The 24,793-nt window shown below is 34.0% G+C and overlaps 2 protein-coding genes across 3 annotated transcripts; one reads left to right on the forward strand and one right to left on the reverse strand.

Annotated features, from left to right (window-relative positions):
* The first annotated feature begins 4,250 nt into the window (after positions 1-4,250).
* LOC109181323 (transcription factor bHLH96-like) lies at positions 4,251-6,514 on the forward strand. The gene is made up of 3 exons (XM_019331075.1): positions 4,251-4,742; positions 5,295-5,708; positions 6,187-6,514. Exons 1-3 carry the CDS (start codon positions 4,332-4,334, stop codon positions 6,268-6,270), a joined length of 909 nt encoding a protein of 302 aa, XP_019186620.1. The 5' UTR covers positions 4,251-4,331; the 3' UTR covers positions 6,271-6,514.
* A 4,181-nt stretch (positions 6,515-10,695) lies between these two features.
* Positions 10,696-15,623, reverse strand: LOC109180941. 2 transcript variants are annotated; one of them, XM_019330663.1, is made up of 8 exons: positions 15,241-15,623; positions 14,274-14,492; positions 13,740-13,826; positions 13,276-13,422; positions 12,718-12,744; positions 12,528-12,623; positions 11,056-11,301; positions 10,696-10,792 (listed from the first exon to the last, which is right to left on the reverse strand). In XM_019330663.1, exons 1-7 carry the CDS (start codon positions 15,460-15,462, stop codon positions 11,101-11,103), a joined length of 999 nt encoding a protein of 332 aa, XP_019186208.1. In that variant the 5' UTR covers positions 15,463-15,623; the 3' UTR covers positions 10,696-10,792; positions 11,056-11,100. The 2 variants fall into 2 exon arrangements, with proteins under 2 accessions (XP_019186208.1, XP_019186207.1); XM_019330662.1 differs by lacking the exon at positions 10,696-10,792 and having other exon boundaries at positions 10,899-11,301.
* Between the last annotated feature and the right edge of the window lie 9,170 nt (positions 15,624-24,793).

The following is a 24,793-nucleotide window of genomic DNA, read 5'->3' on the forward strand; positions in this document are numbered from 1 at the left end:
GTTTGTTGACTGTCAAAAGTCGGGAGATAAAATTATAATTTTACAAGATTTCTCATTCCTCTCCAATTAGCAGCGCCAAACCATGCAGCAATACACTCCGATCAGATTTCGATCGTCAAAAAATCGTTGGAAATCAAATTCATGGGCTATCCGATGCATAACCACTACTTCGATACTGACAGGTTTAGAACCCAACCGGAGCTTATTGCTACATGGTTTGGCACTGCTAAATGAGGAAGGAGAAAACTTGTAAAATTACAACTTTATTTCCACTTTTGACAGTCAACAAACAGTCAAATTGACAAATTAAAGGACTACATTGGGTAAAAATTGTATAGTTGAGGACTTAATTGGGTAAGAATGATAGTCGAGGACCAAATTGGTAATTACGACATAGTCGAGGGACTATTTTGGGTATTAACTCTTAATCATATGATGAATGTTTATAATAAAATCGATGCAATGATAAACCATTCTTAAAATCAGACATTGCAACAAATTTTCAATGGTACACGAAACTTGAATCTCTAATTGTTTTTCAAGATTGAAGCTGAATTCGTTTGGGGAACGTGAAACTTCTTTGATATTGTTAATGAAATAATGATCTTGCTATCCAAGTCTGACTCTATTGCGACGCTTTTGTCTATAGAACCTGAAGCTTCTTTGATATTTGACTCTATTGTTAAAATTTGGATCCAAATAGGTAAAAGTTAGATTCAAACATATTTAGAAAAGCTGTTTTGTCTCTTTTTTTTTTTTCTTTTTTTTTTTTTTTTTTGGTTTCAAAATTTGTATATTTTTAGTCTGATCATATAAATTTCTATTTCAGTCAAGAATCCCATTGTGATGTGGGTATTTGTTTTCTTTTCTTCTTAATAAATAATAATGGTAATGATACAATTTTAAACATTATATATATATAGGGTCCGGTTATGGTGTAAACCACTATCTAGGTGTGAACTTATGAACTCCTATCTACCGTTTAAATGAAAGATCAGACGGTCAAGATATTTGGAGTGGTGTAGTGGTGCATGTGAGTGGTGCAGTGACATAAATAATCTGTCCACTTTAGACATAATCATCACAGTGCCACCGTCAAGGTTCAAACTTTGGTATCTTCTCCCAAAAACTGCATACTACCGAGATGATATTGGTATGTCAGGATCATGTTTTGTGTAGTATGTTCTTATACATTTTTCTTGTATTAAAAAAAAAAAAAGAATTTGTTGCAATATATGGTAATATTAAAAAATAAAATGTTATGACATAATAATGGATTGCAGGCTAACTAGACCGTATGTCCGTATGCTTCGTGTAGTATGTTATTATGCATTTCCTTGTATCCCAAAAAAATACAAATTTGTTGCAATATGGTAATATAGAGAAACGCATGTTACAATATATTAATCGATTGTAGGCCAACTAGTATGGAAATTGAAAATGAGAAACATGACTATATGAAACTAGACACGAGATATGAAGAAATGACAATTTTATAAAAATATTAGACACGAAACAAAGAAAAATGTGTAAATATAAAATGAAATATAGGAGTTTGTAAATATTTTTCTTTAAATATGTAAAATATTAATTGTCTACTATTTTTATAATTAAAAGTATTAGCAATATAATTCGTTAAAAAAATGATGGAAAAATTAGTTGTTTGCGATTAGTCGATAAGATGTAAAATTACTTATAAGGGCATGAGTCAATTATTTTATTTGTTAAGTTATATTATTTTTAGTTTTAGATGTAAATTTTAAATAATGTATTTTAAAAATAATTATATTATTATTATTTATTCGTTTAAATATTTGTTTTATTATTAATAATATAGTTTCTTATTCTTGATGATGATTCAACATTAAAATGTAATTTAAATAAAAATAGAATAAACATAAATACCACAAAAAATATGTCAACAACTATTAGGAATAAATTAGACATCTTTATCTTTATATATAATAAAACAGAATCTAGCCACAAAATTTTTCTTTCAAAGTGTGAATGCATTTTGATAGAAACAAGATTAGCAAGTATGAATGCATTAATTGTGTGGGTAGATGTATTTATACATATTTTTTTGAAGTTATTATGTGTATTTATATTTTATAAATTATATTTTATTATTATAGCTCTATCTCGATCTATATATATATATATATATATATATATATATATATATATATATATATATATATATATATATATATATATATATATATATATATATATATATATATATATTAAAGCATAATGAAGTATGAAAAAAAAAATTATTGTGTTCAAATTTATTGGTAAAGTTTTATATTTAACATAATTTGTGTATATATTCATTTAAATCGCAATTATAATTAATTTGACTCCGCATATATAAAGAGGATAAATTAGATATAAAATAAATATAGTTCTTACATAAAAAAAATTCAAATGAATATGTTTTTTGTGGAGATTTTCGACAAATATATATCGCCTGTTATTTTATTTACAAGTTTTATTTAAATACGTTAGTTATATAATTAAAGTAGTTATTTCAAATTCATATTCCTTTATAAAAAAAATTCAAATTTAAATAATAATACAAGTAACAATAAATTTTAAAATCAACATAATAATAGCATAATTAAACTTTTAAAAATATTAAATATTACATTGTATAGTTATACATTATACTTACATTTTTAATCAAATTAATTCTGAGCTCAAGAACTCAAGTACGTTGTTTCCACAACCATTACTTTCTTTGCTAATTCAGAAGATGTCAAAAATTTAATTAGTAAATTTGTTAAATTAATAATAATTCGTGCATCACATGGGACAATTACTAGTTTAAAAATAAAATGCAACCATCCATAATACCAAGCTTCTCCAATTAATTTCTTTTTTCATTTTTAACTTATTAATTGGCATCAACAAACTATGTCAACAAGTTATCTACCAAACACAAATCTTAATTATTTGGTTGAGTCAAAAAAACTTAAAATTTATCAAATAAACTAAAATTTGACTAATAAACTATTTACCAAAACGGCAAAACCCTTTAATACATGTGCACCATTGTATTTCCATTCCTATGTAACACTTCAAATTTTTAAGTGTTATTTATAAATGAATACTTAGGTGTTACTTAAAAATTGAAGTGTTATTTATCAAATAAAATTATATATTTTGAATAATAATGTGATACTTATATGAGAACGTTGTTCAGGCAGTAATGATAGTATCTTGTATCTAAATCGGTGGCTCACTTTTTCTAAGTAATTGGAAAGAGGAGCGAAACATGCCACTGAAAGACTCTACTGAGACAAAGATGGGTTGTCAAGAACGTAGAGGAGGTAGGATTGGCAGTTGGTCAGATCTAGTATGGATCGTACATAGACGGTAGTTGGAGTCGGCGGCTCTCTCAAGGTTCCTCCATCTGAGATCTCTAGGGAAGAGGATCAAGTGCTATTCATTAGGAAAAGTATAATACTTTGAATTATTACTTTTTTCATTGAAAAATATTTTAAAATGTTCATTGAAAAATCTTGCATTGTCAATGAAAAATAGAGTTAATTCTAGAAATGGTGCCTTAGCTATTAACATTTATCAATTTTTATCTTGACTTTTAATTGAACAATAAATGATTTATTGACTATTGACATTTACCAATGTTCATCATCAACTTTCAATTTGACCATAAATGATTCCTTCACTATCAAATTTGGTTTGTTTCAAATTTGGTCCTTCAGTTAAATTATCAATTTAGTAAACATTAAATTTAATGATAATAATGTAAAATAAAGTATGATTCCACGCATCCTCGACTCCTAGTAGTGGCATGCAAGCTTTTTACCAATCTTTGCACCTAAATTTTATTTTAACTCTCTATTATAGGATCCATCTTACCAATATTTTCTTTTAAGTGTACCTAGGATTTCTACCATCAAATACAGTTACTAATTCCCTGAATTATATACTTTTATTAGGTGGAACAATCGGACAACTGATTTGAAAATTTAAGATTGCTCCAATAATCAAACAACTTATTTGGAAATTTAAGATTACTCCATACTCAACCAATGATTAAACCATTGAAATCATTATTTTTAATATTTTGTTGTATATAGTACTAGAAATTATTAGAGTAAATCATATATTATCAGATAAATTTCACGTGAAATATACCTGTTGTTCCATAAAGTAGGCATAGCCTCATAGGCTCGACCCCTTTAAAAGCTCAGACAATTCACCCAAAAAAAAACAAACCATATAAGTCTCTGTAGCCATTATCTAACATACATTTCTCTCTTATATTTCTTGTAAAATATTACTTTAGAGAGAGAGAGAGAATGGCACTCGAAGCCATGCCACTACAACAAGATTTATTTTGTTTCAACTGGAACTATGAGTTTGAACATGATGAAAATGGTTCGTTTGATTTTCCAGAAGATTACCATTACCCGAATTGGGATTCTCCAATCTCTCACCAATTCCAGCAATGGGTTCTTCCCAATTCTTCTCCTTCGTCGGAGCTTTTGCCTTCAAACCCAGAAGAGCCGGCGGCGGCGGCGGCGGATTGTGGCGGCGTAACCATGCCGGCTCATCGCCAGCGTAAGCGACGTCCAAGGACGAAGAAAAACCAGGAAGAGATCGAAAACCAGAGGATGACTCACATTGCCGTGGAGCGAAACCGCCGGAAACAGATGAACGATTATCTCGCCGTCCTCCGGGGACTAATGCCGGAATCTTATGTCCAAAGGGTCTCTCTCATATCTACTTTCTCGTTTTCTATTTTCTTGTCGTAAATTCACAGGAGAGATTGAATTTGTTGGGCTGAGGACGGTAAAAGTCAAGTTCCGAGTGGTTGGGAATTGTTGGGTAGAGGTAAGTAAAAGCCAATTGGTTCAGTCCACACACACCGTCTCAAAAATGTATTGTTGTCAAAATTGTGCATTTTTTAGTAGCTAACAAGTAGTATCAGAGCAAGACTGGTTCGTGCTCATCCTGTTGTTAGAGGATTGTTGGGCAGAGGCCACTAAAGGCCAAGTTCAGTATCAGTACTTAGCCTTTCGAATGTGTCACACTTATAAGAAAATAAACTTGTAAAGTTGCGTCTTTTATATTAGTCATAATTTTTGAATAAGTAGTAAGCATTCGATCTTAACAAATAGTATTAGAACAAGATTAAGGATACTGGGACGAGAAATTGTTGGACAGAGACCGATAAAGACAAGTTTAGCACTTATTGATTAAGAGATTGTTGTTAAGTGGTAAGTGTTTTATCCTAACAAAATTGGATTTTATGATTGCAGGGCGATCAAGCATCAATCATAGGCGGAGCAATAAATTACGTGAAAGAGCTAGAACATGAGCTACAATTCCTGAGTGGAACAAAGCATGAAAAGGAAACTCATCATTCATCTTCTTCATCTTCTCCATTTGTGGAGTTCTTCAACATCCCACAGTACTCCACGGCCGGGAATCTTGAAAGCTTGAGCGCTCCAAACGAGTTGATCTCTTCCGGTTCCGGCTATGAAGTGGCGGCAGGAGCGGCGGACATAGAAGTGACAATGGTGGAGAATCATGTTAACCTTAAACTCCGATCAAAACGGCGGCCTAAGCTTCTGCCCAGAATCATCTCCGGGATCGAAAGCCTTAGCCTCACTGTGCTTCATCTCAATGTCACCAAGGCTGCTGGTTTTCTTCTCTGTTCTCTTGCTCTTAAGGTCAGTCTCTTTTCAACTACTAAATTACAGGAAACCTACTTATACCCTAAGATTCCTTGTGCTCAAAGTGAATATGAGGAGTGATAACACGGCTTGCGATTTACTTCTTATAATAGCCTTTGGGTAGAGATTCTGAGAGTTTAAAATTAGTATGTTATAAGCTGTGAAACTTATTGCAATTTGAAAAAAATAATAATGGTTCTAAGTAATGTTGAAAAAATCTCTAGGCGTCTTCTAGGCGCTTCGCGACTGCCTAGAGCGCCTAGGCCGGTGCTTAGGAGGTCGACCGTCTAGCGCCTAGGCGCGATTTTTGCAACACTGGTTCTAAGAATTGAAACCGAACCTTCCATACAAAGTTGAAAGTTCAATTTTGATTTATCTAATTTCATAATAAAAAATTGTTGCATGTCAGTTCAGAACCAAAACCGAACCGGGGTCATGTCTACTAAAGAAGCTGACAATAGTGGTGTGGTTTCAGGTGGAAGATGGGTGCAAAGTGGCATCTGTGGATGAAATAGCAGCTGCAGTGAATCAGATTTTAGGTAGGATTCACGAGGGATAGTTTGGTTTACTTAATTTCACAACTCTTAAAATTATTTAATTTCTAGATTGTATTTGCAAAAAAAAATGGAAATAATAATTTTGTAGTCATTATTTCATGTGAGTCTTTTCAGTATTTCTTATAATTAACTTTGCTATGTTGGGACTGTACTAGTGTACTGACACTTTAAAGAAAAAAAAAAAAATCTTGTAGCTTTTACACGTGTGATTCCACTTACTAGTTCAGTCAATAAAGATTTCGATTTTTATTTTTCACTCTTATCCGAAAAATAATAGTTCTCATCCTCACGCAGTTGAAAGTTCATCAGAAAGTACAAAAAGCAAAAGGGTTAAAAAAAAGCCTCGCACTATTTAAGAAACTTTAATTGAATTATTAAATTAGAAAAAAAAAATTATTCCGCAGTTAGATTTTAATTCTTTTATTTACTACTCCTTCTAACCTACTTTAAGCATGTCCTCACTAAGAAAAGGAATATACAATTTAAATTAGTTCATCTAATTGACTCCTCGTAAATAAGACGTGCTCTCCATAAGACTAGATCTTCACCCAACCGACACGCCGGCCAACCTTGGAGGTTGACCCCAAAAAGTCGACCATGGAATGGATACGACTCCATAAGTCAACCATGGTGCCAACCCCGGAAGCCGACCTCCACGCATGAGCATTTTTGTGGTTTTCACTTCCTATGTCGTAGCCAAGCCTGAGTAATGGCTAAGCCCAAGATCGTGAGCCAACACGACCTCCACTCCTAGGGTAGCCTTTGGTTAACCCCATGTTTTCGGGCACATCTTCCAAGCTCATAATTAGTTGAATCGGCCTCCCAACGTGGTCGACTCCAAGGTTGGCCCTCAGTCCGCATGCTTCACCTTGGACTCACACCACATTTCTTGGGCGTAAAAGGGTGCCGAAGTGAGTTCATTTTCTTAACATCTCGGTGTTAGAAAATGTTGGAGCTCTCAATCCTCTTAGGGAATTAAGGTTAGCATACAAAGTCAGGCCTCTATCTCCCTTAAAAATAGCAAAATTCAAGACATGAGTTACTAAGTTTGATGTCATTAATTTTCTAAAAATATTAATTCAAGTAGACTTATTTTGATATATTTCCTTACATGAGTTTTGTCTAAACATTGTCTTGGAGTTTTTTTTTTTTTTTTTTTTTTTTTTTAATATTATAAATTTGATTTGCATATAATAGTAATTTTGTTTTTAATACATAGTAGTTAATTAGCATTCAATAATAATATTTAGATTACAATGGAGATATTATAACGATATATTCAAATATGCAACATGTTATATGATAAATTATTTATTAATCTCTATTAGTAAAATAGAAATGTATTAGTAATAGTTATTATTTGTCCAAATTAGAATGCAAAAAGATAAATTAAATAAGAATTAATTAAAGGGTGAATCAACGATTTGGTCCCTCACTTATTCGCAACTTGTCAATGTTGCCCCTGAATCACGTATTCATCAATTTAGACCCCGAAAATAATTGTTTTTCGTCAAATAAGTCCCTTAGACCGTTTTCCGTCATGTCTCAGGCGAGACCTCCGATTTGCCCTGGGCATTTTGGTCTTTTCACGCCTTCTTCTTCATTAACTCTGACCAAACTTCGCCGGAGAAGCTCAAGCTCGCCGGAGGGAGCTTCATCTCTTCCGCCGACGTCAGCTTCACCTCCGATTTCAGAGCTTTCCAGAATCGCAAGCAAATCAAAGCAACACTACAACATTTTTACGCCCTGGTCTACTCCAAGGGAAGACAATCAAACAGAGAAAAAGCAACGCAACAATGGTGTTGATCGAAGCCGTGCCATCCTCTGACGAAACGTCAAAGCCAAAACCGCCACCAGTCAAGGCGGCTGAAGCATCGACAGGCGCTGGTTCGTCCTCTGCGGCTGCGCCGGCGGCATCTGGATATGGTTCCGATGGTTATGAGACTGCTAGCGATACCGAACTTAACGAGACCGATGAGGCAGAAGGGAAGAAAGAGGAACAAAACCTTAGTCACAGTAGTGTAAAGGACGAGAAAGCAAAAGAAGATTATGGGAGCCCTGCCACATTAATACCGTCGTCTTCTTCGGGTGGAAATGAAGAGGCGCCGAAACAGAAAATGGAATCCGACATGGATCAACTTCACGAGGTTCTCTCTCTCTCTCTCTCAATACATATGACTCCGATGCTAAATTTGTATATGCTTATGTTGCATTCAGTGATTTTGAAAAGAGTAAGCTAAATAAGGGAATAAATATCTTCTACTCTGCTGCTGGAGAATGATGTTTATGCATTGTGATTTCCGGCATTCATTGGAGCTTTGTAATCCAACGATGCGTTGGGGGTGCGCCGGCGATCCCCTGGCAGATCGCGGCGGCTAGCTCCGTCTCGATCTCTTCTCTCTCGGTAAAAGCTGAGCAACAACAACATCCGACGGCGAGACAAGGTCCATGGACCTACATCTCCCCTCCCTCTCTCTGGTGGAATCACGAAGAGGCGGAAGCAGCAGATCGGAGCAGCGACCTCCGCCCCTGGCAGTTGATCTCTCCCGGCGAAGCAGCAAACCGGCAATGGAGTTTTCCGGTGAGCTTGAGCTTCTCCGGCGAAGTTTGGTCAGAGTTAATGAAGAAGAAGGCGTGAAAATACCAAAATGCCCAGGGCAAATCGGAGGTCTCGCCTGAGACATGACGGAAAACGGCCTGAGGGACTTATTTGACGAAAAACAATTATTTTCGGGGACTAAATTGATGAATACGTAATTCAGGAGCAACATTGACAAGTCGCGAATAAGTGAGGGACCAAATCGTTGATTCACCCTTAATTAAAACAATAAAAATAACTTCGTTCTAAAAATGGTGAAGTTAATTTTTACTCTTCAACTTCTTACCTATCAAATTTCGAAAAGTGTGTTAATTCTTTTTTTTTTTTTGAATGCTACTACAATTTGAAAATGCTTCGTACAAAAAAACAAAAAAAAAAAACAAAACAAAAAACAAAACAAAACAAAACAAAAACAAAAACAAAAACAAAAACAAAAAAAGCCCTTACATTTGTAATTCTTTTTCTAATTTTCTTTCTAATATTTTCTGAACATAGAATCCTTAGTATTAGATTTTTTATTTTTTATTTTTATTTTTTTGGAAATTAAGGGCTTGTTTGTAAGCAGTGTTTTAATCAAAAGGTTGTTGATTTGACCACTTCAATCATTTTACTAAGTCAAAAGCGCTAAAAATGATTCAGTAAAGATATTGCCCCTGATTGGTAAAATAACTCGCTTATCAACCAATTTTAACTTATTTGATTACTATAAGTTATTTGACTTGGTTAAAAATATTAATATAAGTGTTTGGTTAATCAGTTTTTTGTAACTCCAAAATTTTAAAATTTAAAAAGCTGCTCAAAGTAACTTTTTTAATTAGCTTTTTGAGAAAAGAAATTATACCAAATAACTATCAACTGACATATAATTTACCAAACACTTTCTATAATCAGCTAATGTTATCAATTAGTTATACCCTCTAACCCAAACAGCTAACAGTCATTTACCAAACATGGTCATTGTCTATAATAACATTTTGGGAAAAAACACTTTTTTACACACACATAGGAGAGAGTTCAGGTGAAAACATACTCTCAAATAAAAAGTGAGAACTGATATAATCAATCCATTTGGATATATCAATAGGTGTTTTATCGAAAAATAAGGAAAAATGGGCAATGTCAATTTTATAGATATTAAAAACTTAAAATTTTACAATAATTCTAAAATTGACCCTATATTTTTGTTATTAAAACTATCAACCATTGATGAACCTGATTGGCAACTATAATTAGTGCTTACTTCAGTACATTTGCAACAAGCAAAAGAAAGGAAGAAGCTTTCTAGGAACTGTGTCAAATCTTGCAACAAGCAGAAGAGTCAATGTCCTCACTGAAATTTAAACTTATAACCTCTCATTTAAAAGAGTCACAATTATATCGCTCAATTATAATATCTTTTGACTTTTCCTTATCTCTTCAATCTGCATATTATTTGTGATTTCTTTTACCCAGTTTGACCAGTATTGCATTTTTTGTTTAGAGAATTGGGGTTAGGTCATACTTTGGTGAAGCCAAAAGAAATCTTCCTGACTTGGACGCACTTACAAGCTTACATACATGACAGGTTAATTTTATTTTTATTTATTTTTTATACATTAGTATCCAGCTTAGACTAAACTAATCTTAAACCCCTCTTATCAAGAGCCACGGGATGAAGTAAATCGTGAGTTGATCCGCGAGTCTAGTTCAGTTGATTCGACCGATCACCTTAAAGTCTTGCTCCAGCAACAATGTGAAAATCTGAAAGTCATTGAGAGACCTTAACCGAAAATATGCCCAATGATTCAAATTTGGCTAGTTGGAATGAACTATAAAAGGATTCAAAATATAAGAAAATGAAACTTATTCAACAAGTTACCAATGTAAAAGCTGCTATAATAAGCAGACTAGAATAACCAAAACTAAACTACATTTTACAATAGGGAAGGAGCTCAAGCTACTATCTAGAATGCCAAGTTGCTGCAAAGAAATACAGGAACATAACAAGTATATATAAATGTAAATCACCCACACAAAAAAATGATAAGAAAATTGTCTGCTTAAAATGTGCATCAATATTTCAATGTAGTACCTGCAAGAATGACTATATGTACACATTACATGGCATCATACTGCATAGGCAAGAAAATTATACATACAAGCAGAAGAAAACTCTGATACATGATATGAGAATACAGAGGCAAAAATATAAATCAATGATTACTCTTCTTTTAAGGCAAAAGTATAAGAAGAATTACAAGTCATCATCACTTATGCTTTTCTCTATAATGTCAATGCAAAAGCCCACAGATCTTCCCTCAGACATTCCCTCGGCAAGCTTTGCTCGGGCATTCTCATGGCGGCGCAGAATGAGTATAGTGTTCAGTACAGCCCATCTCACCTGAGAATCTGCCTTTTTCTGTGTAAACCCCAGGCTTTGCAGTAGAAAGTCCAACTGCCATGCAAAGAAAGTTTTGATTAGCCATTTAAGTCCATAAAATGATCCAATCTGTCTCAGTGGACAGACTGTAAGGGCATGATCCATCCATCGATGTTTGGATAGCCCAAAAGGTTATGAAGAAGCGTGGGAGACATAATGGTGAAGGTAATAGAGGCCTTGTGACTCATGCCTAGTGCCAATCATCTTCCCATGTCTCATAGGCCTTCTAGATAGAGTTGTCTACACGGGTAACCAAATTCAACCCTTTTTTGAAGGGTTGGACTGGAATTTTTCCAACCCAGAAAACCCTAGGCTAAGGCCTAGCCCAATTTTATCTTGTATAATTAACCAAATTGAGAGCTCTTTCCTCTTTTTTTTTTTGTGATGAGAGAAACCCACAACCATTGCTCAGAGATGCGCACGGGATAGACCTCGCTACTGAGTGATAGCCCGCAAACCACACATGAAAAATAAATCGCACTAGGAAGTCCCCATGCGACGGGCTCGATCAAGAGGGTGTTGGCAAGAATCGAACTCGTGACTTTTGGGTACAAAAATCGTGTCGCATGCACGTGGTCATCCATTTCGAAATGACTTGAGAGTTGTTTCTTTGATATACGGGAAAACCTGCCTTGTGCACGGGGTGTGCACTAGGTGTGCAATGGGTAACCTGTAACCTGAGGGTGGGCATTGGATAAATCCCGCCTTATGGCCCTAGCAAGCAAAGGACCACAAGGAGGTTAACCAACCTAGGTTGCCCATAGTTGACCGACTCAAACCAAGAAAATCAATAGGCCGCTCCTACTAGGAGTCGAATTTGGAACTTTGTGGTTACCAAGCCAACAGTTCAACCAACTTAATTGGAGTTGCCCCCACTAGAGCTCTTTCTTTTTTCTTTTCTTTTTTGGGTGACGAGGGAACCCGCAGCCACTACCTAGGGTGTGCATTGGGTGAACCCCACCTTGTGACCTTAATCCACAAAGGACCACAAGGAGGTAAACTAGCTTAAGTTGCCCATAGCTGATTAGCTCAAACTAAGAAGGCTAGAATTCAAACTCGTTACCTTGTGGTTACAAGTTTGTATCCTTAGCCAACTTGGCTGGGGTTACCAGAGCTCTTTCTTTACGGACTAAATAAGAGTGTGACTTAATAGTCACGGGACCAAAACTGGAAATAATTCTTGGCAATCTGTAAAAGTGAACATGACTAGGGAAATGGAAATGCAGAGTAACTGTGTAAACCTGGTTAATATCTGCAAGTCCTCCCTCTGCACATCCGAATAGAAGATACTCTGTAGCTACACCTGCTAGTGCAATGCAAGAAAACCTGTTCAGCATCTGCCAAGAAGCATTTTAAAATCTTTTTCACAAGGAAAGCACTGATGGTCATAAGAGATGCATCATGCATAGATATCAAAAGCAAGATACATACTGTGGCTGATACTTGTCCTTTATTTACCTGCAAACAAAGAGATAAGTTTCAATTAAAAAGAAAATAAAGCTAGTATTGCTTTTCCATTTTCTACCTAAATGAACAGCTGTGGAATGCTGTATCAATGTAAGGCAAATACCAACTACCAAGTATAAAATTGTTGGGCAGAGACCGGTGAAGGGCCAAGTCTAGCACCAGGTGGCTAGGGGGATTGTTGGGTGAAGGCCTGAAGGGCCAAGTCCAACACCCTGCCTCTCGAAAATGTGGAAGTATTAGAAAATAAAGTTGCGCCTTCGCTACTATCGATAACTTTTGGCATAGTGTTAAGCGTTTGATCCTAACAAAAATAATACCTTTGAAAACGTAGAAGACAATCCTAAAGATCTTGAAATACACACCAATAGGATGGACACAGTTAAGATACAGCCTAGAACAATAAGCAGTACAGGAAGCTATATAACATAGGAAACAGATGAACATTCTTAGATGGCAAACTAACTGCAGTTAAATACCTAAATATCCTAAAAAATGTCACTACAGTATGAGAAGATAACCTACTTCCTCGAGGAACTCAAAGTCCACAAATGCTGTCCCAGCTTGAACATTAAGTGATCCTTCCTTCTTCAAAGCTTCCAAACTGGTAAGTGTGTACCCCCTAGGAAGGATTCCTAGCAAGTAGGCAATCAAGAAATGCCCTGCTTCATGCTGAGTCAATTCAGGAAAGGATAAACTTAAACTTGTAACTCAATCACCCATCAAAAAGAAAGGAAGAATATAAAAAAGACAAGAAATTATAAGAGATAATAAAATGCTTTTCCATTATTAAATGGGATATAGCCAAAAAACAATCTTGAGGAAAAAGCAATTGGAAAATGTCAATCAAAAAATCAATAACCAACTGCAGAAATTCTTTTATGTAGTCCCCGCATGATGTTTCTTGAGAAGATAAGTAACAAAAGAATAACGATCCTTGCACTCAAACTCACACTATTCTTTCTGCTTGTCTATAAGAGAGTATTTACCTGAATAACCCTGTTGTGGTATTTTTCGCTGAGGGTATGACCAATGGTATCTAGAATCAAGGCACCGAACCCTCCATTAAAGGATACCTATACAGAACCAATTGATTGAATAAAGACTAGAGTATGGTAAATCCTGGAAGTGCAGACTTGGACTAAATTAACTGACACAACATTCAAAAGAAAACATTAAAACTGATAAATTAAAGAATGTACATTTGGACCTTCCTCGGTTCAAGAAAGTTTTTCTTTAACTTCTTACTTGAAAGAGAGTAAGAGAGCATATTTTCAAAGCAATTTAACACGAGTCAAATAAAGCTTCTAACTTTCTCTCATTGAACAAGAATAAGGTGAAATTGTGAAAATCTCTCTTGTAAGACATGCAGCTGAAGTTGATTATATAAATAACAAATTAACAACACACTATGATTTGCAATGAACTTAATAGCATAGAAGGGTCACCAACAAGCATAACATAATATCCACCAAATTAAAACAAAACTATGCAAAGCACCAGAGAGAATTATACTTCTTTACCGAGTCAAATGTCAACAAAAACAAAAGTCCCAAAGAGATGTAGAGGATCTGTTGAGGGTTTAAGTTTAGCACATTCCAAGCAGCTACCCCACCAGATAAAGCTGCAATTTGGAGGTTTCTTTCTATGGAGCCCAGTGTGGCATCAACTGGTGATAAAAGAGACACGGTTTCTATTCCATTCAATCTCAGCTCCTCCAACGAATATAGTTGCTGGGGTATCTGCAAAGCACCTATTCAAATGGTTACAGTAGAATACAAAAATTTACACCCAACTTTCCAACATTAATTCAGAAATCCATGAATACGCTGAAGATCATTAACTCAATTGCAAAAGAACACCCATCAGGCATCAGCATTAGAAAACCTTTGGATTGTAATATCTGTATAGTACTCCCCCGTCTCATTTTACATGTCCGGTTAGAAAACCTTTGGATTGTAATATCTGTATAGTACTCCCCCGTCTCATTTTACATGTCCGGTTCAATTAACGAGCTTGGCTGAAGTTATTTTCAATTCAAATTGTCATAATATTTCATTGTCCTATTTTATATGTCTGGTTCGGTTAATCAGGTTTTGACTTAAACTATTTTTAATTCAATTTTTCATAATATTAAGTATAGTATTAGTATATAAAATTGAAATATTTAGAGTATTAAACATAACAAAACAAATTTAAAAATAGCTTCAAAGTACTAAAGAAAATAAGTAAAAAAAAAAAAAAAAAAAATCGATTTGAACAATAAATAGTATACATGACAAGTAAAATGGAACAGAGTTAGTATTGAGTTTAGAATTAGTATACAAGATTTATATATTTAAAAGCTCACTAAAAGTAATACCAGTATTAAACATAACAAATCAAATTTAAAAATAAGTAAAAAAAAATACAAAAGAAATAAAATAGTTAATTTTATCCATGAATAGTGAATAGAACGGAGTAATATTTTGATTTTTGGGGCAAACGAACCTGGCGGGCGGCGCCGAAACACCTGAGGCCGCCGGGTTTGCCTTGCAAGTCTTTAACTAGGGACAGTGCTGCTCTTTCATCTCCTTTGCTCAGCTCCTCATCCACTCTTTTCAGTAATTGCCACCGTACTCCACCGCCGGATTCCGATAAACACACTATCCTGGAATTGCACAATCCCAACCGGGGATGGTGTCGAAATCCCCCATAACAAGCCGCACTCATTATCCAAACACTGAACAATCAGAATCCATATAGTCGAAACACAACGTTCTTATAGAAAGTTCGATACAAGGAAACTGGAAACTGGAAACTGACCGTTAATGGCGTTAATTCATATCCATTTTCAGCCATACAAACTTTACAAGCAGAGGTCGTGGAGCACTGGAGCCTGAGGGAATACGACTTCGTTCGAACTTATTACAGGCTTATTGGATCTAAAGCCCAATAAAGCGCCTCTGACTAAGTTTGGATCGGCCCAAATTGTGACCCATGGAAAATTATTCAGTGGACCTAGGTCCGCCTTACAAGGTGGATCTGGTCCAAATGTTCACAAATCACAATTTATATACTAAATATTTATAATTTACCTTTTAAAAATTTATAATTTGTATACAACAAACACATAATGTTAATATATATGTATTACACCAATTTTTTTTTTAATATATATGTAATTTGATTATCTTATTTTGTATTCACAAGTTCATTTTAAATATTGTAATCACACAATATTAACAGATTAAAATTTGATGATCTTGTATTGTATTCACAAAATTATCTGTATTTTGACTTAGAAACACAATTTATTTCTAAAAATTCATAATTCCAATACTAAAAATATACAATTTATGCGTCGTTTAGGACCAGAGTCCATCTTATAAGGTAGACACCGATCAATAACTCGCGACCCATTATCTCAGGTATTAAAAAAAAAAACAAAAAAAAAAAAAAAAAAAAAAGATGAAGGGCAAAAATGGATATTCGAATTTCGAAGTGAAAAGCAAAACTGCAAAAGTATTGCGAGTACGGAGTACTGTACTACTATAGAGCTTGATGGAAGGTGTGAAAATGCATTGAACAATGACAACTTGTATCCTGGACATGTGATTTTTATCTAAGGAATAATGTTCAAATTGGCCACTAAACGTAACCTGAAAATGCAATTAGGTTATTGAAAAGAAAAATTGCAATTAGGCCACTGAACATTCCATATGTATGCAATTTCACCTCATAGCAAGTTACCATCAATTTTAGCAGGTTACCTGCTTATGTAGCAGCTGAGTTGACATTTTTAATAAATTTTTTTAAAAAAAATTAACAAAAAAAAATAGGAAGCCACCCAGTCGTTTTTTTTTTCATTTTTTAAAAATTTATTATTAAATTTATTATAAATTATTTAAAAATTATTAAAAATGTCAACTCAGCTGCCACGTAAACAGATAACCTGCTAAAATTGATGGTAACATGTTATCCGGTGAAATTGCATACATTTGAAGTGTTTAGTGGCCTAATTGCACTTTTTGGGTGTTCAGTGGCCTAATTGTACTTTTTTCGTTCAGTGGCCTAATTGCATTTTCAGGTTACATTCAGTGGCCAATTTGAACCTTATTCCTTTATCTAATTATAAATTCGTAGTTTAACAAAAAATAAAAATGTGAAAATTTATAAAATTGACATTCACATGATATATATAGAATAAATTACAACACCTTGTCCCTTAAGCATGAAGTTGGGGGTTCGATCTCCACTCATGTAAATGGAGCAAACCATTTGGCCAGTCCCCTACCACTTATTAGTGTATTAACAGTAAGGACGAGGGATTAGTCTTCTGGCTATCGGCGGGAGAGATACCTTTGGACATGCGATAAAAAAAGAATAAATTACAATAATTATTAGTTTATCAATTATTGTTTAGTTTCCAACTTTTTGTGTTCTTAATTTTTCAAAAAATGTTACAATGTTAGTCCATAAAGAAACAAAATTATTAATTATACAAATTATGTAATTTTGTGGTTCACCATGCGGCAAGGTTATGATCATAGTCTAGTGGGGACAGTGATGTGATTAATTTAGAATGCTAGAAATGAGATAGGGTTGAACAACATTCTTCTTCCAAAAGGTAGAACTCCAACTCTAAGGGCTCCTCACACCCCGACTCGACAGAGTATTTCGGAGGATGTAAATCATGATAACTCAATTGAACATGAATCATAGAGGCTAGACCTTTGCTCACTGTGCACAAGGAGCCCCTCACTGAACATTCTTGTTATGATTGTTGGAGAAGTAGCAAGAGTTACATATTAATGGAAGGCTATTGCATATCAAAGAGGTATCGTTAGTTATGCATTCTCTACTTCTTTTACGATTTAGATTGTGTCCAGATTGTATGCTTGAATTGAATATTGATGTTGTCATTTCTCCATATATATTTCAAAAGAGCAGTAGTTGGTGGGGTAGATTTGTTGCTGCAGCTAATGGTTGAATTGCTTAGTTCCTCATTGGAATCTACATTGGTGGAGGTGTTGGCCGTAAAGAAGCTCTTATGTTGGCCCTTCCCTTTGTAATGCTTGACTGGCGAAATGGTTTGCTCCATTCACATGGGTGGGATCGAACTCCCAACCTCATGCTTAACAGACGAGGTGCTGAACTACCACACCAATCATGTTGGTTACGAATGCATGTTATATTCATGTAGTAGTCACGGAACTGGAGTAACTATTGTGCATTCATATAGAACTTATCCTGCATTACTAAAGAAGTCTATGTGTTTTCACGTTAAGGTGCGTGAGTTTTGTGCTTAAAGTGCGTGAGTTTTGTGCTTAAGGTGCACGGGGTTTGTGCTTAAGGTGAGTAGTTGCTGAAACTTAGGTGCGTGGGTTTCCTTCTTAATGTGCGTTGCTTTCCTCCTTAACGTGCGTGATTTGTATGCTTAAGGTGCATCAGTTCTGTGAAACTTAAAGTGAACCATTTTTAAAATCTTAGGTGCGTGGTTTGTGTTCTTAAGATGCTTTTTATGTGCTTAAGATGCGTGATTTGTGTTCTTAAGATGTTTTGTTTATGTGCATGTGTTGTGTACTTAATGTGCGTCAGTTTAATGTTTAATGTGCGTCCAACCGCAGGGAAATCATTCCCGCACCTGATCCCTTCCCTGTATATATATAGGGTTGGGTTCTTGTGATATCATGATCACCTTTCCATATGAGATTGTGAGATCAAATTAAGAGCATCCATCTAAAAATATTAATGGTCTTTTTCAATTTAAATACAATAAAATTAATTTCCATGGTTGATATAGTAAATAAAGGTAGGATTTATTATTGTATTTAAAGTGATTGAATATCTTTTTCATGTTTGTAGGAGTTCTAATAATGGTAGGAATGCATATTGTATTCACAATCTCTAAATCTACGGTTAAGTTATAGGGAGCGCATCCATGGAGATAGAGAATGTAGGTTAGACGGCATTTTGGTGTTTTTTTTTTTTTTTTTTTTTTTTGTGAAGAATAATTTTGACCGTCATACGATTAGGAATAGGACGTGTGCAGCACTAGGGTGTAGTGTGTGCATATGGGGAGCCTACTACGACGATGGAGCCGAGTCATGGGGGGCTGAAGACAGTGTGTGCGTTTCGATGGCATTACGTATGCACACGCTGACCATAGGATGGTTATGTAACAATGTGTGCAGCGTGACCATCAAAGGAGTACACACACCAACCATAGTACAATTATGTACTAGTGTGTGCATCATGTCCACCAAAGGATGCACAGGTTAGCGTCTATGTGTTGCGATAGGGTGAAGCCAGTTGAGATATCGATGAGGAAGGTGTGTGCGTTTTTGCTCCACTATGTCTACACATAAGGGTGGAAATAGGCTAGGCCGAGCCGAGCTTTAAAAAATTAGGGCTCGTTTGGTTCGCGGAAAATATTTTAAGAGAAGTGGAATTAGAATTCTATGGAAAAACAATTACTAGGAAGATGAATTTCATTGATTGGTTGGTGAAAAAAGAATTTCTGGAATATTAATTCTATTGTTTGGTTAGATTTGGAATTGTAAGGAATAATGAGTATAAAGACCTATATGCCCCTACAAATTAATAAAAGTAATATAATTAAAAAAGAAAGTAAGGGGCGTTTGGTTCACGGAATCTTGGATTACCCCAGGTATTAGGATTACCTTCTGGAAGGTAATGTGAGATTTCGGGAATGTAAGATTACTTTATGTGTTTGGTTTGGATGGTGTAATATATTATTACCTTGTTTGGTTCAGGGTTATATTTTAGGTTATATGGATCAATTTACAATAATGTCCTCAGTAATATATATATATATATATATATATATATATATATATATATATATATATATATATATGTGTGTGTGTGTGTGTGTGTGTGTGTGTGTGTGTGTGTGTGTGTGTGTATTTATTTATATCTATGAATGTATATCAAAGCTTAAATATTAAAAAAATTAAATATATAAATATACACATATGTATATTTGATTATATAAATATATATTAATTTCATTATTATTATTATTATTATTATTATTATTATTATTATTATTATTATATAAGGATTAGTTAACAAGGGCAAAGTTGGAATAATTCAAGGTAATCTAAGATTACCTAAAAAAATGGGGGTAATCACATTACCTTGAAACATTACCGCCACATCAGCTTTCTGGTAATATAACATTACCTGGTAATCCCATAATTTGAACCAAACAAGGTAATATGACATTACTAGACCCAGATTACCTAGGTAATCTAAGATGACCCGAACCAAACGCACCTTAAGGGTAAAATAAGCAATCTATTCACTTTTTCTTCCCATCTTCCATGGAAAACAAAATCCTTGGTCCAACCAATGATTTTGTTTTCCTCAAATTTGAGGAATTCATTTTCCAATGGAAAATGAATTCCATGAACCAAACACTAGAAAACAACATTTTTCTTCACGTTAAGGAAAACATTTTCCATGAACCAAACATCCCCTTAGGTTTGGGCCTGTTAAGAAAATCTAAAGTCTAGGCCTGAGCCTGGGCCTGTATGTAGGCTTCTTTTTAGGCTTAAGTCTGAGCCTGCAATTGACCCGGTCTGGCCTGAAGCCTTTTTAAAAGCCTATTTAATAAATAGGCTTTTAAAAAGGCTTCAAAGTAGGTCCTAAATAGATTTTGAGCCTATGTAAGGCCTACATTTTAAAGCCTTTTAATATATACTTGTTAAAAATAATCATATATTAAATTACAATCAATCCGATTAGGTAATTATATATACTTGGGGTTATATTGTAAATATAAAAATATGTTAAGTATAAAATAGAATATATATATATATATATATATATATATATATATAGGCCATGCATGTAGGCTTGAAGGTCGAACTTAGTATATATAAGTCTGGCTTGTTTAATTTAATAGGTTTTGAAATTGACCTAAGTCTGATTTTTTTACTAAACAAGCTAGGCTTAACTAGGCCTTAATTAAGCCAAGACATAGGCCCCTACAAGAGGTCTGGTCTATTCCCACTCCTATCTGCACACACTGACAATAGTTTAGTTCTGTATCAATTTATACATCATGTCCACTAAAGGAATGCACACACGAGCAAAAGCGAAAGATTTAGAGGAAAAAAATAACGGCAATAAATAAATAAAGAGAAGAATCAGCGGGGAAGATAAACCGAATAAATGGAAGATGGAGATGATCTCGAGATTACCAAAACACAATGATGCATATGACAAACAAATTACTTGATTACCCCTTAAAATTAAAAAAAGGTGCATGCTTTAATAAATATCATATTGTAAGTGTTTTTTTCGTGTTTTGATTTATTTAATTGGTTGTGATAATGTGATTTGATTTATATAGTAATAAAAGAATAAAGAAATGATTTGAGCGTAAGGGATAAGGGATGAAGAAGCTAAAGTGCAAGTGCAAGAATTGAAGGTCGTAGCATATTAAGAAAAGAAACGACAAATCCAGTGAGAGGTGAGAGCACAACAATTATTGTAATAAATGGCACAAAACGTCAAAACCTATTCTAATTCTAATAATGGCACAAAACGCCAACACCTATTCTTATTAATATCCCAATTTGACCCCTCCCCTATACTCCCCTCCCAACCATGCTTCAGCTACTCTGCCTTGCTGTCAACTCTCAATTATGTATACACTGTAAATGTGATACAGCCATATTCCAACTACTATTTAGGCATAGGCATAGCCCTAGAGTTTTTTCACAAAAGTGAGAGCATTTGATGTGATTGGGATGAAAATGGAAAGAATTTCAAATTTGAACTAAAATAGATTAAACTTATTTTTTAAATACATTTGGGTTAATTGGTATCAAAATCCATCAAGTTGTAGACGCGAAGGGGAGGAGCGATTGATGCTTACGCGAATGAAGAATGGAATAAAAAATAGAAGAGAGAGGAAATTAAAACTTTAAATTTTAACTTTAAATGGTCAAATGTTTACATGTACTTAGGAGTGTGCAAACTTCGGATAATTTTTGGTTAATCGATAAAGTTCGGTTAACCGTTTTCGAACCGAACTTTTTCGATTCGGTTAATGGTTAAAGAAATTTTAAAACTTCGGTTAACGGTTAATTCAGTTCGAACGGTCGATTAACTGAATTAACCGAACCGTTAACCGAAGTTTTTTAATATATATATATATATAAATAATAATATAAATATAAATACTAATTTGAAGTTATGGATGTTTGGAGTTTATAATTCATGTTTTTTATTTTTGTTATAAATTTATTATGATATGTATTTAATTTTAATTGGATTTATTAGTGTAGATGTTACTTTTAGAATTTTAAATTTTAGCTTTAGAAAAAGTTCGGTTAACCGAAAAAAATTTCGGTTCGGTGAATTTGGTAGAGCAAATTTTGATTCGGTTAACGGTTAAAGAAAAAATATTCGATTAATTTGATTCGGTTAATCGTTCAACCGATTGAACACCCCTACATGTAGTCCAAGTAAGATAATAAAAAAATATAAATACACATGCATTTCAATCAGCGCAAACCGATCGTTAACCTACTAAAAATGCTAAATGCTCTATTTTTCCCGGGTACATGGATGAATTTGGACTTTATTCGAGTTTGATGAATTAATTGATATCCCTCAAATAGTTTAATGACATATTTGTACCTTTCCCCTAATTTATATTACATGGGAAATTATATATATATATATATATATATATATATATATATATATATATATATATATATATATATTAACACAATAAGTCTCAATAAAGGTTATATCTTTGATTTATGTCCCTCTTTTGTATGCTAATAAATGTATACATTTAACTTTAAATATTGTACACTTCAATTTTATTAAACAAAATTGTCCCTACTACATTCTTGTTAGACAAAACTATCCTTATACCGTTATAACACCATTACCTTCTAATTCTAACATTGATAACTCCATCATTATTACCATACACCTATATCTTTCATATCTTTTTTTCTATTCTTTAATTATCATTTTATTAAAATCATTATATAATTAATTTAATGATTCATTATATTTTAATTAAATTCTATGAATGGTAAATCATGTGTGTGTAAAATACATATATTTGTGTATATATAATTTGAATTATAGTTTTTAATTATTTATATTTATCAATGGTTTAATATTGGGCATAAATTTTCGCGTATCGCGCGTACAAAATGCTAGTGTGCTATAATTTTTAATTATTTGTATTTATCAATGCTTTAATATATATATATATATATATATATGTGTGTGTGTGTGTGTGTGTGTGTGCGCGCGCGCGCGCGCGCGCGCGTGCGCCACTGTTCAGGCGAGTCCACCACTTCCCATGAGTTCGTGTGGACATTTCACATCCATTGATCTTGGCATTACTTATGGTTAGGATTTTATGGCCTTATTTTTAAACCTCATTTTCTAATGTATTTCCAAGGGTTGATTCGTAATTTTTGTATGCATCTAAATTTGTTTTAATATTATTTACTGGTATTTTGCATGTTTTTAGGGATATTGGATGACTTCACCGTAAAATGCGTGTACACAGTTGATTATGCTACATTGTACAATAGTTTAGGAATAAACTAACCCCCACCTATTGTAATCGCCAAATTGCATATGCACATATGTTAAAGATACATTGCACAATGAAGAGGTTTTCTTCTACCACCCACCAATTCTTTTCTCGAAAATGCATGTGCACAGTTGTTTAGCAAACATCACACAGTATATAAGGGATAAACTTACCCCACCAATTTTAACCTTACAGTTCCATATGCACAGAGGTTTTTGATACATTGACAGTATAGATGGGTGGCACGGACAGGGGCATGGCCATGCCACTGGTCATGCCAAAATAAGCCTAGAAAACAATGCTTACTTACTTGATTAACACGGCCATGGGCATGGTCGTGCCTATTAGACAGAATCCTATGTTGCTCCTTTGACTTCTAGGCAAAGTTTCACCCCGAAAAGCTTTCAATGAGCCTTTATTATCTTCATAAGAGTTGTATCTCTTCAAGTTACCTTTCCTATGGTGCAAAAAATCACTTCATTTGGATATTCCTAAGCTGAGATATGGTCCAAATATCAAGCAATAATCATGTTGTGCAGAAATTTCAATTCTTTGATATTTTGCTCCACATTTGCCTTGATTTGCCCATAAGCACCACTCTTTGGTTCCCTTGAAAGTATTTTAGTCATCTCTTTAGCTTCTCCTCGGCTCCTCTTGATTCCAAATGCATCCAAAATCCTTCATTTACACTCAAAGATAATGAATTATACCTAATTGATCAAATGAATAAAATAATGATCATTTTGAACATCATTGTGACACTTCATAAGCAAAATAAGCCTAAATATGGGATAGATATGTGGTCTAAATATGAACAAATATGCACTTATCAACTCCCCTGACACTTAAATCTTTGTTTGTCTTCAAGCAAAGACAAGAAACAAATCACCATTCTTGCAATGAAATTGATCATACTCCTACTTTGCACAACCTATCAAACCACAATCCAACTTGCTACAACACAACTTGTTTCAAGAATCACCTTAGCTTGGCACACAAGTTTCATTCTCAAGCCAATAACTAAGCACCAAAATCATTAAAGTGTGTGAGGATCTAATGTGCACAAATACTAAGTTGAGTTTATGCCAAACCTGGCTTTGAATGAGATTCCATAGGCTTTCCCTTCATACTTCCATTAGCTTAACTCTAAGATTGCATGCTAAGATCAAATAAGACTATTATTTGGCTTGTAACAGGGCTAATGGTGATGATTAAGAAAGAAGGGGTATATGAAAAAAACAAATGAGAGAACTTCACACTTGTTCAAAATAGTGGGAGCTGAGTACAACTTTCAAATCAACTTCAAACTCTTATTTTTCTTCTTCTTTTCTTTTCTTTTTTTCTCTTTTCATCTTTTTCATGACTTTTTTCTCAATTTTTTCATCATTCTTTTTTTTTTTTTTCAAATCACAAACAGATTTATTCAATGAACCAAGACCCCCACACTTAGACAAA

This window comes from Ipomoea nil, unplaced genomic scaffold (assembly GCF_001879475.1).
Source record: "Ipomoea nil cultivar Tokyo-kokei standard unplaced genomic scaffold, Asagao_1.1 scaffold1043, whole genome shotgun sequence".
NCBI lineage: Eukaryota > Viridiplantae > Streptophyta > Magnoliopsida > Solanales > Convolvulaceae > Ipomoea > Ipomoea nil.

Excerpts from the sequence above, each read along its gene's own strand:
- LOC109181323 (XM_019331075.1), top strand. The coding sequence starts at position 4,332 with ATGGCACTCGAAGCCATGCCACTACAACAAGATTTATTTTGTTTCAAC. Across the intron at positions 4,743-5,294 it reads CGGAATCTTATGTCCAAAGG|GGCGATCAAGCATCAATCAT; the intron begins GTCTCTCTCATA and ends TTATGATTGCAG. Across the intron at positions 5,709-6,186 it reads TCTGTTCTCTTGCTCTTAAG|GTGGAAGATGGGTGCAAAGT; the intron begins GTCAGTCTCTTT and ends GTGTGGTTTCAG.
- LOC109180941 (XM_019330663.1), bottom strand. The coding sequence starts at position 15,462 with ATGAGTGCGGCTTGTTATGGGGGATTTCGACACCATCCCCGGTTGGGA. Across the intron at positions 13,827-14,273 it reads TTTTGTTGACATTTGACTCG|GTATCCTTTAATGGAGGGTT; the intron begins GTAAAGAAGTAT and ends GGTTCTGTATAG. Across the intron at positions 11,302-12,527 it reads GACTTGCAGATATTAACCAG|TTGGACTTTCTACTGCAAAG; the intron begins GTTTACACAGTT and ends TTTGCATGGCAG.